Raw genomic sequence first — 16,596 nt, 5'->3', positions numbered from 1 at the left:
TCTGTTTATTTTATGTTAACTAGTTTAGTAATGTAATTTGACTAATAAATATTTCATTTATAAAGAACTTGATCATTTGATTTGTGTGTATATGAAATAATAGTTCACTGTACACCTTGAGAAGAACTCTGTAGCAACCCTGAGATTAAGATTAGATTGATTAATATTACATTTTGAAGTTTTCCCTATTTTTCCAAAATAGGGTGGCGTCCAACATAAGTCCTATGTCAAATTATTTTAGTTAAACTAATGGTGTTAAGTTCGAGTACCATCGTTCTTTTATACTAATTTAAGGGTTTCTAAATCATAATTTGAACTAGTTACATAACCTGATATTAATTACTTATTATTTATTAAATCTGCTACCAGCAACAGCGCTACACTGTCTACATCTTGGAGCAGTTTGAGACTAAGTAGGCCTATGCTAGAGTCTTGCATATTAGGATTTCCTTATATTCGAGTGTAAATCATTATGGCTCTGCTGGCTTGCCCAATAATTTACCAGTAATTGCTTTTTTCTTGGATAGAAGATGCTTTTCCACGACTTCCACCTGAAGTGCTGACTGCCCCACAACACAAATGTCAATGCTTGAATTCTGTCTATCCTTTTTTAGGGATGTACACGCAACTGATCAAAAGGCAATATAACCATAATATCAAACTGACCTGACTAAAGCAAGATAAATATTCTTAAACCCTTGTGCAGTCTTAACATTCTATAAACTCCCTTGTCCCGAGGGTCAACAATGACCAGCCTTCGCTCAACCCCCAAAATAAAGCAGCTTAATCGAATTTCAAACCACAAATCTATTTTGCGTGAATAAAACAAACCTGTTATTCATCACAAACTTTTTGAATATCTAGGTTTACCCTCTTCACTGACTTGAAAAACAGAAGGGAAACCATCTTGAACTTTTTGTCAACATAGTTATTTATTCTTATATACTGTACCCACAAGATAAACAACATTAATAAATTAGCATAAAACAAAAAATTAAATCAAAACTTAAATCAAAGCACTTTATGCAATACAAACACTAATCGTTTTATAATCTGCTTGTAGCACTGTATAATCACTGTTATAAGCACTAATAATGCACTCTAATAATTCTTAATAACAATAATCACAACAGATTATAAAGCAATCTATAAGGACTGCTAATGTCAAGTATAATAAGACTACATATCTGCTGTTCAATCACTGACTATTTTGCATAACCATGTCTATAATGCATTAAAAACATACTTTAAACTTTTTCCAGCCTTTTGCGTCACTAGATGAGTTATCTGCGAAATGATCGATTTACTCATTTTTGTCAAAACTGCATTAATAACTAAATGAAATGGTTTATCTGTTTAGTCTGTAAATCTCTGCTTCCATTCCTCTGATTTGAGGATTTGGCCCTAGTCTGTCGGCTCCTGCTGATCATGCCTCGGTTCCACACAGATAATCTCTAACAAGGAGCAGTGAAGCTGCTCTGGAGGCTGGTGGAGGAACAGCACCTTCCTCACACACTTCATAGTGGGACCATGCCTGTAGATGAAACACTGTCTCAGCAGATGCTGGAATCAGAAAATGTATAAACTAACATATGAAAGAAAAGCTATTTCCCAGTAGTAAAATGCTTGTGTTATCTGTCTGAGAAGTATTAACATGACCAGTTAGCACAAACACAAGTTTTTAATCTCAATGTCCTGAGGTGAAACCATTTTTCAGAGGCAGAAGAAGTGAGGCGCTCCCTGAAGAGCCGCTGTCCCTGGACCTGTATCCTTGCAATCCTCTGATAAGACCACGTGCTGCTGTAGGAGAGGAACATCATTTAGACTCAAGGTTTAATGAAGGGAGCTGAAAGAAATGGCCTGGCAGCTCACAGGACTTTGACTTTTGAGCCCAGGAGAGATCAGCTGTGTACAAGGATAAATAAAAATAGTGTTTAAAAAAAACTTCTGTTGTTCAAAAAAGACCATAAGACACATGATGAGCGTGGACTACATACAAATTTTAAAGGTTTTAAGATGAAGGGAGAGGTATGCAATATGGCCATAACAGTAATAACTTTATTTAGCTTTTCACTTTTCAAAGATAATCAAAAAGAGGCACACAAAAGACATTAAACTAAGAGGAATCATAAATATAAAAAAGTCAATTTCAAAGATGAAATGAAAAAGCAATGCTGCAAAAAACGGTATAAAACCAATAAAAGAAAATGTAAAAAATGTCAAGCACAGACAGCCTGACTAGCACAAGACAAACATGGTTTCAAATGTTTCACCTTTAATGAGATGTTCCAAAGGAGTGAGTCCATGTGATTCTTAATTAAAGCCGGCCAGGATGATAAGTCCAGTTGAGATTGTTCTCTCAACTGCTGTTTCCAAAAGTCAAGAAGAATTTTGATCCTCATATGTCTGTAATATTATTCCATTTTTTCATATGGACTAATAGGGTTCGATATGGACAGTAGGCAAGATATTCTTAAGAGACACTGAACAAATCAATAGTATTCTGAAGAACCCCGTCTTGTTTTGTATACCATGGCTTTGTTTAATTCATTGATCACAGTAATAAACTATAAAGTACATGGAAAGCTGTCTGTAGGGTTATTGAATACAGTAAAATACCAGCTGGCATGGTCCTTTAAACCTACAATAATTGTTTAATGATATTTCAGTTTCCTTTGCTTCACTCCAAAATCACAGACATGTTCCACTGTTTCTGTCAGATCTGCCTCCCCTCTCAATAATACAGCAGTTTGACTAGCTGGGATTGAAGACCAGTATTTGTCCAGCTTTGGAACATGCCGTACTATGATATAATGATTAGTAAACTAAAAAGATATGGATTCCGCGGTACGGCACTCTCTCGGATGGTCAGTTATCTTTCTGAGAGATCGCAGCAAGTCTTTTATAATGTTAGTTTATCAGATTGAAGATACATCAGCTGTGGGGTTCCACAAGGAAGTTGCTTGGGCCCCTTACTCTTCTCTATTTTCACAAATGATCTTCCTCTAGCAATTCAGAATGCCAACATTGTAATGTATGCAGATGACATGACACTGTATAGCACTGCTTCAAATAAAGATGAACTAGTAACCATCCTGAATCAGGATCTAGAGAGATTGTCTGATTGGGTGACAGTGAACAAACTAGCCATGAACATTTATAAAACTTTTTTAAAGTATTGGGTTTGGCTCTAGGAGTATGCTTATTGGTGACCCTATAAGCTGTGGGTCACCAATAAGGTCAAGAAGAACAAAATTCAATTCAATTCAGTTTATTTTTTATAGCCCAAAATCACAAATTAGCCTCAGAGGGCTTTACAGATTGTAAAGCCCTCTGAGGCAAATTTGTAATTTGTGACCCTTTAACAGGGAGAAAAAAGGAAGAAACCTATGGGAGAGCGACAGAGGAGGGATCCTTCTCCCAGGATGGACAGAATGCAATAGATGTCTTGTGTACAGAATGAACCACATAACAGAGATACAACACATTCAATGTATATAATCAATAAAGTAGAGTAACGAAGGAAAAAATTAAGACTACTTATAAAAGCAGCAATCACTATAGTAGAATTAAAATAATGATATAGGGAATAGTATTAGTAATGTGACTAATAATAATAATTGAAGTAGCAGTGGGTGTCAGCCGGGTCACAGCAGGAGGCACGACCATGGTCCAGGGACCACAACGACTGTCATGGTTCTCAGTTTAAAATTAAACTTCACTATAGCCTTCTCATGTTTTTCAGAAATGTAGTATCTAATCAGACACCTGAATATTTCTTCAACCAAGTACAAAACACATTAACTGTCACAAAAGGAATGTTATCTCAGGTCACTTGATACCTCCAACCCCGAGAACAAACCTCCTCAAACACAGTTATCTACCGATCAATAATAGCTTGGAACTCATTACCTCCTCATATTACTCATACAGGGAACAAACTGTCATTTAACAAACAATCAAAGGCTCACCTTAGTCCACTGACCTAATAACTAGTACTCCATTACCTTTATAGATTCCTAAACTGTAATTGATGGACGTATAATGTATAATGGTAGGTTCTGACATTATACATCCTAGTCTCTGACCGTACTGTTTTAACTGTATTTTTCACATCATGTACTGTATGTATGATGTTTTTCCCTTTCTGTGGACCCCAGGGAGATTAGCGGCTGCCAAAAGCGTCAGCTAACGGGGATCCAGTAAATAAACAATAAACGCCAGCTCGTCATCATCATCAAACTCAATACACGTGTTGTGCGGAACATGTGCAGCGTTAAAAGGTACAAGACTCGGCGGCATGTCCTCAGGGACACTGTCAGGACCTAGCAGCTGTTTGGCCTTCGAGCTGCTGATAACGTCTTCGCTTTGCTCCTTATCTCGAGCCAACGAAAGCCTCATCTTTGTGGGGAAATATTCTCTTAATGTAGACCTTCCAGCACGTTTCATTTTCTGCTTTTCTGCTTGCACATTGCAGACATGTCTTTGTTGTCACAAGCCTAAAATTAAGGGAAGGCACTACGGGTGAATATAAAATATTTAATAGATTATCACCATGAAACCCAGTTGATTATTTAAAGTAATGATTTGTATTACTAACTTTTACTATCACACCGTACATTAGAAAATACTGTCAACAGCCATTAAAAAATATCTATTTTCATAATGTTTTAGTAATAAAATGTTGGATAAATTAGGATATATGAACAAAGACCTCTGTAAAAACCTTCAGAATATAGATAGGAATGAAACTATGAAGACAATGACACTACAGGTCAATAGGGTATTAAACACCAAAATGTGTATTTTAGACGTTTTCTTACCACTAGTCTGAAAGAAGACATGTTATGAAAGCAAAATAGCCTGAATGATTTTGCCTGCAGTGTCAGCTTTCACAAAATGGAAATTGTAAATGGCAGAGAAACAATCCATCTTTTTCGTGAATCATTTTAACCCAAATTAAATGCAAATTGACCTAAATTAGCCAAAAAGAACATATAGATAGCATGTGGTTTAACATGTGTTTGTCTTGAGATGCCCTCCTGCAGTGCACACGGCCAGGATCTGCTCCGTCCTTGAACACAAGGGAAGTGTCCCTGACAAAGCTGTCCCCATTAATCATTTGAAGATTATTAAAGAGCCGTGACATTTCATCTTTTTTTATTTATATAATGGCAAAAATGTATTTACACAGAATGAAATTTCAAACCACACTTCCAACTTAAGTGTTTAGAATGCCAGACACTAAGAAACTTCAGAAAACAACAGGTAACCAAAGCAGGGCACCAAGAATGCATGTGCCATAATCAATTTTAAATAAATAAAGTCAAAATACTCAGACTACTTTCAGGACTACTGCCCTTACATATCCTGATAAAAACATATTATTCAGAGGGGCTTGTATTGCAGAGCATTTCTAAAGGTGTTAAATTCAAAATTCAGAGCAAATCTATGATAAGCCTGGTTTCCATTCACATATTTTCACATTTTGAAATATCGCATTTAAAAAAAAATGAATGGAACCAGCAAAACTTGATAAAACATCCTCAATTGCAGAAATAAAAAAAGTTTTTTCCACTCCCTTGAGGTGGTTTTGGCCTTTGTCGAAAAAGGGTTATGAGATAAATGGATTATAGGAACGCGTGTAACTGGGCATTTGGGAATGATCACATGCACAGAGTAAGCTTGGAGGGAGAGGGACTCAGGTACACATTGCGACGCTATATAGATTCACATAGCAAACAGCTGTTATATTAATGCTCTGAATCCTGTTTACAGCACCGTTAGGTAAAGGAACTGTGTTTGTGTTTGATACACAGTAGTGCATAACTTCCAGTCCCAGATGCATTGGCCAGCAGTGTGTAGGAAAGGTAGAAATATGAAGTCTTATCCGACATTAAACCCTCCCTCTGAGAGAGTCCCGGTTAAAGTTAGGGGGAGCGTCCTCATGCTGCTCCGTCACTTCAGCAAGTGTCTCAGCTGGTCCTGCAGGTTTTTAGAGTGCTCCACGCTGGAGGATGGAAAATAATTCAGTGCACGTTATCGGTTTGTGTTATGGCTTACCCCGAGACAGTGATGTCAGCTGTTTCTCCTAAAGCATAAACGGAGTGTGGTGTTTAGACTCACTTCTTTTGGATGGCCTCCTGCCTTAGCAACGGACGGACAGACAGACAGACAGACAGACAGACAGACAGACAGACAGACAGACATACAGACACAATCTGTTAATATTCACTTCCAATTTGAGAAAAAGTTCATTTTGAAGTTCCACATGGTAGTACTCATAAACAGCTGATTGATACTCACTGGTATTGTAGATGTGTGGTGATAATGGACATTTTTCTCAGACTCTGGAAGACGGATGATTATGATGTTGAATCGTGCCATTTTGGAGCATGCAAACAAGGGAAGATAACTTCTTACTACAGTACTTTATTTTGTTGTATGATGGAATAGAATCATTTCGTTGTGACACTCTTAAGAGGTGTTAATTTACCTCTTTATTTTGTGGTTTACAAATGTCATGTTATATATAATCCGGGGTGTATTCACTGATAACATATATTGATACTTACATCCTCAGAGTGCAGGATGGCGTCCTCCTGAATGACCATATTTCTTGCTGCCTGACCAAGAAGCTGGGAGAGATTAACAACAATGATGGCATATGGGTTGTTTTTTTAATGACCGATAATTATTAAATAATTATTTTCTCCATGATAAGATAGATCGTTTTGTCTGTGAAGTCAGAATAAAACTCAGTCAAAACAGTCAAACAAATATCCTTTATGATGTCCTAAAGCCCCAAGGTGACGTCTTCAAATGGCTGGACTTTGTCATACAACATCTTAGTTTAATAACAAAGACGAGCACAACATTCTCAAAGCCGCACATGCTAGAACTAGGGAATCTTCAAACGATTATTTGATTAACAGAATTGTTTCGGTCGAAGAACAAATTCGAATCGTTTTTGCTCCGACGACGATAGTTGTAACACAAAGTTTAACTTCCGCCTATAGCGCAGTTATGTTAGAGTTGTGAAGATGGTGCTGTCATATTATGTCAACGTTAATGTCAAGTTACATTCATAATACTGTTACCTAACAAAAACAAAGTTATGCCTTTATCGAATTTTAGTTGTATAAAAAAACAAAAATGATAGAACGGTACGTATTTGACTGTGCACAGCTAGCCTGCATTAGCAGTATCAATTCAACGAAAATTAAAAAAATGAAATCCCTACTGATAGAATCAAAGGAGATTATTTTGGATGGGATCTGGCCATGCTCTTATTTTGAAAAATGACGTTTCCGTTTGTTTTCCAGGTATAAGCTAAAATCGAGCAACCCATTTTTCTCGTGATTAAACCACTGGTATCGTTTTACCTCCTGACTGCGAGATCCCTTCAGCACTTGGCGGGTCAGCGCGATCACGTCCCCGCTACAGGAGCCCACTTTATCGGATAAAAGCCCTTTGACAGACTGGCCAAACCGCGGCGGCGACTCAGCTGACGCCATTTTTTGTTTTGGCTTTGGATGGATGGTGCGTGGCCAGGGTCAAAATTCATAGCAACTCGTCCCCCGCGGCCACCACAGATTTCTCACATAATTCAAAATTCTTTGAACGCGATCAAATCTGCGCAAACAGAGAGACAAAACTGAGATGTTGACCAATTAGTAGTCAATGAATGAATTGAAAATGATTATTGCAAATCTTGCATTAGTAAAAACGAATGGGTCAACTTTCCGGTGTATTTCATTATCACATGCATTTGATAAATATCAAATGCATGTCCTTGTAAACTGTCACAGTTCGACTCCTTGTATTCAGAGTAGAAATACCACAGCTGGAGTCAACATTTTACTTTAAGTAGCCTACAAATGCAGAGTTTTATCAGTAAAATGTAATTTGTGTGAAGTGAAGTTTTTATGCTGTTGCATAATGGTACGTCATATTATGTTGTATTTGTATTTTGTGACTTTATAGGCTGTTTAATGTATATCAATGTATGATGACCAGATCTTATTTTCTTATTTATAACATTTTTATATGCAAAATGAGCACTAAAACTGCACTTCAATACAGTAATGTGCTTGGTTACTCTTCAACACTTCAGATTTTCACCATGTCCATTTCATGTGTCGTCGTGGCAAGGACTCAACAATACATCTTATCTTGTTTGAATTGGCCCAGCCTTAAACATGACGAGTCAAGGATTTGGCATTGAAGGAGCTGCATAAATGCATGGCCCTGCAGCCGCTCAGGGCCTTCCTGCAGAGCTCCTCTCTGCTCGGCCTCCTCTGGATCAGACCCCTCTCTATCAAGGGCTCCTCTGCCATGGATATGACTTGGTTTCTGTGTCTGTGTGTGTTTTTGGCCGTGGTCCTGGCTTTGTTGGCGCTGCAGTTGAAGCTCAGGGTGTTGTCGCGTGGCCCCCGGGAGCCCCCCCACCTCCCAGCACTTCCACTCATCGGCAGTCTGCTGAGTTTGAGGAGCCCTCACCCTCCTCATGTGCTCTTCAAAGAACTGCAGGGGAAATACGGACCGACGTACTCTCTGATGTTGGGCTTCCACCGTGTCGTCGTCGTCAACCAGCATGTGCACGCTAAACAAGTCCTGCTGAAGAAGGGAAAGATATTTGCAGGAAGACCCAGAACTGTGGGTGTACTTTTTTTTATCTTCTTCTTCTTCTTCTTCTTCTTCTTCTTCTTCTTCTTCTTCTTCTTCTTCTTCTTCTCAGCAGCAGTAGTCATTTATCTTTCTGTCTTTGTGTGATGAAGGTAACCACAGATGTTTTGACCAGAGATGGGAAAGACATCGCATTTGGAGACTACAGTGCCACATGGAGATTCCACAGGAAAATTGTCCACGGAGCTCTATGCATGTTTGGAGAGGGCTCCACCTCCATTGAGAAGATCAGTGAGTACAATTAGCTCTACACTCCTCTGACATGAGGGTTATAATAGACTGTATACGCACCTGACAATTCTCCCTTGAGATTGCTTTGACAAACACACATTAATGTGGACAGTATTGATGATAAATATTTAAAGTTCTGTCTAAAACAGACACACAGGAGTTGGTTTCAGGGTAGGTTCTCTCTTCCCTCTTCTGGTATCTCACCATGCAGATGCTTTTGGTTTTATTTGTCTAGGTTCTGACTCAGATATCTTTCTCTGAGATGTGTGCCTCCAAACCAACCCAATATAGAGGTGAATGGAATTTAATCCAAACAGCTTAAAGCATTGAAAAAATAAACTCAACAAAAAGGCTGATTTTAAGAAAAAATGCCCCTGTTACTCTGGATAGTCTACTTTTACCCCCCAAAATTGTTCATTGTTACTTGCGTGTACTGACTCTTTGACATTTGACATTGTCATCAGCATTTTAAAGTTGTACATAAACATTTGGAACATGTCAGTGATGATGATGGTCTGTTGCCTGCCTCTTGTCAGTCAATGCAGAGGCCCAGTCTCTGTGCTCCGTCCTGTCTGAGGCCACGGCCGCTGGACTGGCCCTGGATCTGTCTCCGGAGCTGACTCGGGCCGTCACTAACGTCATCTGTTCGCTCTGCTTCAACTCCTCCTACCGCCGGGGGGACCAGGAGTTTGAAGCCATGCTGCGCTACAGCCAGGGCATCGTGGACACCGTGGCAAAGGACAGCCTGGTGGACATCTTCCCCTGGTTACAGGTAGACAACACGAACATTAGAGCAGAGTTTTAATGTGGAAATGATCCAGGAAACAAGGAGCCATAACCATGAGGATTTTGCAACATTTATGTGTTTTTACACTGTTATTAATTACTCATTACATCAACTTTTGCTTTGTAAAAGTATAAGTGAACGCTATAAGCCACATTTCCCATAAATCCCATTTTCTGATACGTCATGCAGCTTTTGTGCTGGAACATCAGTCCTCTCCTGTTGTTGTAGACTAGTGAGTGCATGGCAGTGTGGAAAGAAGTTATACTGGTTCACATTTAGTCTTTATTTATTAATGATAAAAAAAAGTGTTCTTAAAACCTTTAAGGTTGAAGTAAAGGGGGATATTAAACCATGTGACATTTAGAATTGACTGTGTTAAGAGATTCTGCTATTCCGTCATATTTAAATTAAAATGCCTACAGAAAACATATATACTTATATAATATACCACATTGTATATATTGATGTGTCTGTTCTTACTCACAGATTTTTCCTAATGCGGACCTTCAGCTCCTAAAGCAGTGTGTTTCAACCAGAGACAAACTTCTACAGAAGAAATATGATGAACACAAGGTACAGTCGGCCTCTTGCTAATAATACTCCCTGTGCTGTCACTGATGAAGTAAAGACTGTTAGGATTTAAAGAAGCAATGTGTAATTGTGTTGTGTAAATGCCTCCCCCCCCAGGCAGACTACAGTGACCATGTACAGAGGGACCTGCTGGACGCTCTGCTGAGAGCCAAACGCAGCGCTGAGAACCATAACACGGCAGACATCGACGGTGAGTCTGTGGGCCTCAGCGACGACCACCTCCTCATGACTGTAGGGGACGTCTTTGGAGCCGGAGTGGAAACCACCAGCACCGTGCTCAAATGGGCCATCGCCTACCTCATCCATCACCCGCAAGTAAGTCTGCAGCAACAACCAGTGTATGTGCACCACTGTTTGAGGGGGCAGTGTGCGTGACTTACACAGACTTAGTGCAAAGTACAAGATTTAATGGATTCATTCAAGCCAATGTAATTTACTATGCACACCTTGCAGACACATCACTAAGGCTAATATTGTTAACGATAAGGTCACTCACACAACCCAGCAACAACTCTGGCCTACAACAGAAGCAAACAGTACCCTCTAAACCAACACACAGACCTTGGCTCTGCCTCTTCTTGTTGTCGTCCTGGATCAAATTTGTCCAAATTGGGTCCATCAAGGAATTATATGCTTAGCCATAAAGCTATATTCTTCTGTCTCTTTTCCACATGCCTGACAACATCTGAATTCAGTTGGAGTTTGGCCTTGTGTCAGTAAGTTTGGTTTTACATTTGTGACATATTTTGACTTTGCAACCCGTTTAAGAATATTACTTTTTGAGTTGCAGTGTCTTAGGAGTCCACTAGATGCTGCTCTGATCTCATTTTATTACCACACAACAGTCTCTCAACAGTTACTTCACTGCTCCTTTCGTGATTCTCGGTTATGGTTGTGGAGAATGAGTAGATTTAAACTATGTCAGCTTTATTGACATATATCTCCAGCTATCACAGTCATTTCGTGATTCTCGGTTATGGTTGTGGAGAATGAGTAGATTTAAACTATGTCAGCTTTATTGACATATATCTCCAGCTATCACAGTCAGCCGTTGGGGCTGCCTCGCCTTATTGCCACATATGGAACTTTTGCTAAACCTACTCAGGGTCACCGAAGTAGGAAGTAGGATTTCATTTGTTAGTTTGGAACTGAATTACAACAAACTTGTAATAAAAATGTAATATTATGAAATTGAATTCAGTTGCTCTGAAACTGTATATTTACTTCCAGTCAGTTATCACTAATTGAGTTCAGTTCTTGGAATTTAATTTAATTTTGTTAAGACACACATCGAGTCATTCAGATTAAGTTTTCATTGCAATTATCAGTTAAAAAAATACAAATAAAAATGATGCTTTTCTAATGCAATTTTCAAGTTGAGCAAAAAGGTAAATAATTCAAATTCAGTTTCTAGTAAGACATACTTCATTCCATAGTAAAGCCACGAGGCCAAAATGAAATTTGCATGTCATACATCTCCCTCTGTCCACACAGGTCAAAAATGCCCAAAATTATATTTCTAAAACGTGTGTCATACATACAAATCCACGGACTGAGAAAATTCTGTGAACCATGTGAAAATAAATACGGAAATAAGAACCTAAAGAATAACAACACATCTGCATTAAGATAAAGTGTATTCTTGGTGCAGAGCATGGATGATTCTGACTGTTTGTATGTGTGTTTAGGTGCAGAGGCGTATCCAGGAGGAGCTGGACAGCAAGGTGGGGGGGGACAGGTGCCCCCAGCTCAGTGACAGAGGCAGCCTGCCCTACCTGGAGGCCACCATCAGGGAGGTGTTACGAATCCGCCCAGTGGCCCCTCTGCTCATCCCCCATGTGGCCCTTAGTGACACCAGGTACACTCAACACATGACACTCATTTATGGCCATTCACTCTTATCCACCTCTGACATGATAGAAACAATGCAACTGATCACTTACATAACTCGTCTGAAACTTGACTGATTCTGGAGATTTCATGACAAAGATATTTGTTTCATGGACCTTCGTGCAAACTTGCAAACCTTCTTTCTCTGTGCTTCTCTGTAGCATCGGGGATTTCACAGTGAAGAAAGGAACTCGAGTTATCATCAACCTTTGGTCTCTGCACCACGATGAGAAGGAATGGAAAAACCCTGAACTCTTTGACCCTGGTGAGAGGAAACTGCTGTCCAATGTGTGCCATGTTTTATCATGGAAAATCATGTAATGAAATGTAATTTAACTTATGGAGACAATAGGCCTTTTTTATCATGTCTGCTGGGAAAAAAGGCCTTTTGTGGCATTTCTATAAATATGGATTAATGATAATATAAAGGAATAAATCATCTCTGTCGTAGAATGGAATTTAGAAACCATCCATCCATATATGCATTTACTATCTACTAGCTTCTCACCCTACCTTCAAGGCTGAGCCCAGCCACCCTATGAAGGAAGCTCATTTCGGCGACTTGTATTCGCAATCTTTTGGTCACTATCCAAAGTTCATGAATGTCCAAATGTAGATGGACTGGTAAAGCAAGAGATTTGCCATCCAGCTCAGCTCCCTCTTCACCACAACGGTCGGTTACAACTACTGCATTCCTGCTGACGCTGCACCGAACCTCCTGTCCATCTCCTGCTTAGTTTTACCCTCACTCGTGATTGAGACCCCTAAATACTTGAACTCTTTCGCTCAGGGCAGTGACTCAATCCACTATTTTCCTGCAGAGACCCAGGGGCTCAGACTTGAAAGTACTGACTCCATCCGACCGCTTCACACTCAAACTGCCCAAGTGCGTGCTGAAGGTCACGTTCTGAAGGAGCTAACACAGCCACATCATCTGCAAAAATTCTGATGACACAATTCTGATGTTCCCAAACCGGACACTCTCCTCCCCCCAGCTGCACCTTGAAATCTTGTTCATGATAATTCCACTTTGGTTATATAATGGCTAAATGGCTCCTAGCATCCTTATAACATCTAAGAATAGAGAGGCGAAATAAGATAGGAAGTCAGGAATCAGACACACTTTTTCACAGTCACATTATGAAGATTGTGTAAAAATGCTTGCTCACAAAAATCTTTGAAATTTTAAACTTATAATACGTTGTTCATGCTTTGGACACTTTGTGGCCCTCACCACTGCAATTATACAGTGATCGCTATCATAATTGCAAGTACAGCACAGGCTTTGTATTTGTGTGGTCTGTTCATTAAAAACAAGTCAAGGAGCGTTGACTTTTGGGATGTTAGGGGTTGGGTCTTGACGCCAACTCTATAATTTGCATCAGATGTGAGAGATGCAAAATATTTAAACCATCAGAAACAAGAGACAACCAATCTCAATTTAGGTCATCCATAAAAACCATCTCATTGTTATTCAAAATAGATAAATATATTCTGACAGTTAAGACAGTGTATCTTTTGGTGCAGAAGGATGTCTGAAACATCCAGTGGTCGGTTCTAAAGACAAAACTGTGAAAGTACTATTACTTTTCAAAAACAAGTACTCTATAATAAGTGTTTGGGTAAGATAATAAAACTATTTCTGAAAAAAATACCTGGGTAGCAAGCACACTACTGATGGATTGGTCCAGAGATTGACAGCAGCTTAGCTCCGTGACCATCAACGGTTGAAGCCTGTAGTTTTGCTTGTGTGTGTTTATTGGGATTCCATGTTGTTCCTCTGCAGGTCGGTTCCTGAACAGCGAAGGCACAGGTCTGATCATCCCGTCGTCCAGCTACCTGCCATTTGGTGCCGGGGTTAGGGTGTGTCTTGGTGAGGCCTTGGCCAAGATGGAGCTCTTTCTCTTCCTGTCATGCATCCTACAGCGCTTCACCCTCTCAGTCCCACCAGACCACTCTCTGCCCAGTCTGGAGGGCAAGTTTGGTGTGGTCCTCCAGCCGGCCAGGTACAAGGTGAACGCAATGCCTCGACCAGGCTGGGAAAGCAACAAGTGCACGGCGTGTTGAGAATGGCCGCATGTTCTCAGCAACACTGGCTCTCATTTGGGACCTGAGAGTCTGCACGCTGGCAGATGATCAAGCTTGTAGCAGTGAACTGGACATTACATAACATCTCTTTGTATGCATAACATGTATTATTATTTCTTCACAATGTAACACAATCTCAACCAACACTTCCTCCGTACATTATTTATAAATAAAATTTGGTGTCTAATATACCGTATTTGACCAAGTTATTTTTGCTGTAATGGCATACTTCACAGAATAATCGACGTAACTAAAGGGAACACACACTCCCTTTTCACATCGTTGACCCTTTGCTAAGTCCCGCTCCTTGCAGCTACTCTGTCAAGCAATCAGAGCTGCCCTAGACTCACAACTGCACCTCACGCATGAATATAATTTATTTAAAATAATAAAAAAATAGAATAGCAGTTGCAGAGAGGATCAGACAGAAGGGTCTACAATATACTTTGAAAGTCCAGATGTCAAACTGATTCACCAGTGAAAACAGGTTTAAAAGATAAAGAGCGAACCTTAAGCCTAAAGATCACAGTGTTAAAGTCAACCACCACATCTTTAGATTGAGACAGAATAGATTAAGGAAAAACAATATTATGTAAAGACGGGTAGGTCTCTATTCACGGGTACAATCATCAAAATACATTCAGTATACTTTCGGTAGCTAGCAATAGCATAGAAATGCAAACACTAGTTAATGACGTGAAAATGAACTATGCTAATGTCAGCTCCACATGTATTTAACAGTAACCTCCAGTTCTGCTGAGTGAAGCCAATGCTGAAGTATCTTAACACTTGCATTCTCTCTACTGAACAGCAGGGGGGGACTCCTCCGGATGCAAAAATTCTGATTGGATAGAAGTTTATGAGAAAATGACTCTACTTCTCTCTTGATTTATTACCTCAGTAAACATTGTAAACATGAATTTATGGTCTCAATCTCTAGTTTCAAGTCTTTTTCAATACAGCTTGATGCTCATCTCCACTAAATCCACTAAACCAGCCTGAACATGAAGAACATCTGAAACTATTGATGAGAGTCTATGGAGTAGAGCCTGACAGGGGTTGGACCCTGGTCAGACCTGGACGATGCTACGCTATGATTGGCCTGTCTGCGTTCGAGGGGCGGGACTTAACAAAAGGACAATTCCTGTAGTTGCCAAAATTTTGGGTTAAAAACATTTCCCGGTATCCATTGAGGAGCAGCGGGACTCAAAGCACACATACATGACATACTGATATTAGTAACAGGAAGGCAGAATATCTCTACCTTATTTTGAAAAGGTATTATTTAATTTGCCCTTTGACCAGGACATTTTAAGAGTGTATGATAAGAGAGCTTGTTGCACAATGCATGGATGTGGAGAACCATATTGTTTCACCGCATACTCTCGGAGATGAATCTCATCACTACAATAGATCAAGGGGTCACAAAGGTCAAAGATCCAACTCTTTTAAAGTAACATGTTGGTAAAGTGCCCAATACACCTGAGATTTACAGGTATGACTTTATATGGCCTTTGATCTACAAATGAAGTCCCTTTTCTATTTTCAGCTGCAGTTCCTGTATCAAACCCCAATTTCCTGATTTGTTCATATATTCTTTACTCTAAGTTCATGAAAAAAAATATTGATTGTAAGTAATGTACTTTCATAGATATCCTCTGACATATGTGATGATGAATATATCAAAATAACTTGTGTTTGATATTTGAAGTATGACTTTAATTTCCTGTCTTTATATACTGTTTCTATATACTATTGAGTTGTTAAAGGTAGGTTTAGTGAGCTTCAAAAACATTTTTGATATTTTTGTGTGTCTCTTGCTGACAGCAATCATTGAATCAAATGCTCTGACAAAAAAAAGAACGAAATATGGTATATGTGGCTGTCACAGGACTGTAATAAACCCATCCAATCATTTCATTTGGCCCTAACAGAGACAGCATTAAATGAGAGAATGTAAAAGTAATACAGAAGGCCTTTTGAATTGACACCTGGCTTACACATTTTGTGTTTCCCACCATAAATTGTTGCTTAAAAATCCACTATCAAGTTTCCCCGGCCCACCCACTTTTATGTGTCCCTATCAATGTTAAAATCAAACCTGCATTCTTGAATTTTGTTGTTCTTTTCTTCCAAATTAAAAAAATTAATAATAATTATTAGGATTTTGATCTATTAATTGTTCTGTGGCATTTTCACCAATAGACCCTCATCCTACCAACATATTTAACATAAAAGTATTACCAACTGAATAAACACAATAAACTTCTGTAGGAAACAATCATCATAGCTAAATGTTACTCTCAAAACATTAGTACTTC

The 16,596-nt window shown here is 39.2% G+C and overlaps 2 protein-coding genes across 4 annotated transcripts; one reads left to right on the top strand and one right to left on the bottom strand.

The window, feature by feature from the left end:
• Positions 1-5,149: 5,149 nt before the first annotated feature.
• borcs7 (BLOC-1 related complex subunit 7) lies at positions 5,150-7,557 on the bottom strand. 3 transcript variants are annotated; one of them, XM_054600535.1, is made up of 5 exons: positions 7,386-7,557; positions 6,576-6,626; positions 6,307-6,350; positions 6,127-6,147; positions 5,150-6,010 (listed from the first exon to the last, which is right to left on the bottom strand). In XM_054600535.1, the coding sequence occupies exons 1-5, from the start codon at positions 7,515-7,517 to the stop codon at positions 5,959-5,961; spliced, it is 300 nt and encodes a 99-aa protein (XP_054456510.1). In that variant the 5' UTR covers positions 7,518-7,557; the 3' UTR covers positions 5,150-5,958. The 3 variants fall into 3 exon arrangements, with proteins under 3 accessions (XP_054456510.1, XP_054456509.1, XP_054456511.1); XM_054600534.1 differs by having other exon boundaries at positions 6,576-6,638; positions 7,386-7,548; XM_054600536.1 differs by having other exon boundaries at positions 5,946-6,010; positions 6,127-6,143; positions 6,576-6,638; positions 7,386-7,553.
• A 641-nt stretch (positions 7,558-8,198) lies between these two features.
• Positions 8,199-14,453, top strand: LOC129091901 (steroid 17-alpha-hydroxylase/17,20 lyase). Its single transcript, XM_054599584.1, has 8 exons — positions 8,199-8,658; positions 8,781-8,919; positions 9,456-9,691; positions 10,193-10,279; positions 10,394-10,612; positions 11,986-12,155; positions 12,349-12,452; positions 13,974-14,453. The coding sequence occupies exons 1-8, from the start codon at positions 8,245-8,247 to the stop codon at positions 14,252-14,254; spliced, it is 1,650 nt and encodes a 549-aa protein (XP_054455559.1). The 5' UTR covers positions 8,199-8,244; the 3' UTR covers positions 14,255-14,453.
• Positions 14,454-16,596: the final 2,143 nt, after the last annotated feature.

Source organism: Anoplopoma fimbria, chromosome 6 (genome assembly GCF_027596085.1).
Source record: "Anoplopoma fimbria isolate UVic2021 breed Golden Eagle Sablefish chromosome 6, Afim_UVic_2022, whole genome shotgun sequence".
NCBI classification, from domain to species: Eukaryota; Metazoa; Chordata; class Actinopteri; order Perciformes; family Anoplopomatidae; genus Anoplopoma; species Anoplopoma fimbria.
This window is presented reverse-complemented; position numbering and strand designations above follow the sequence as displayed.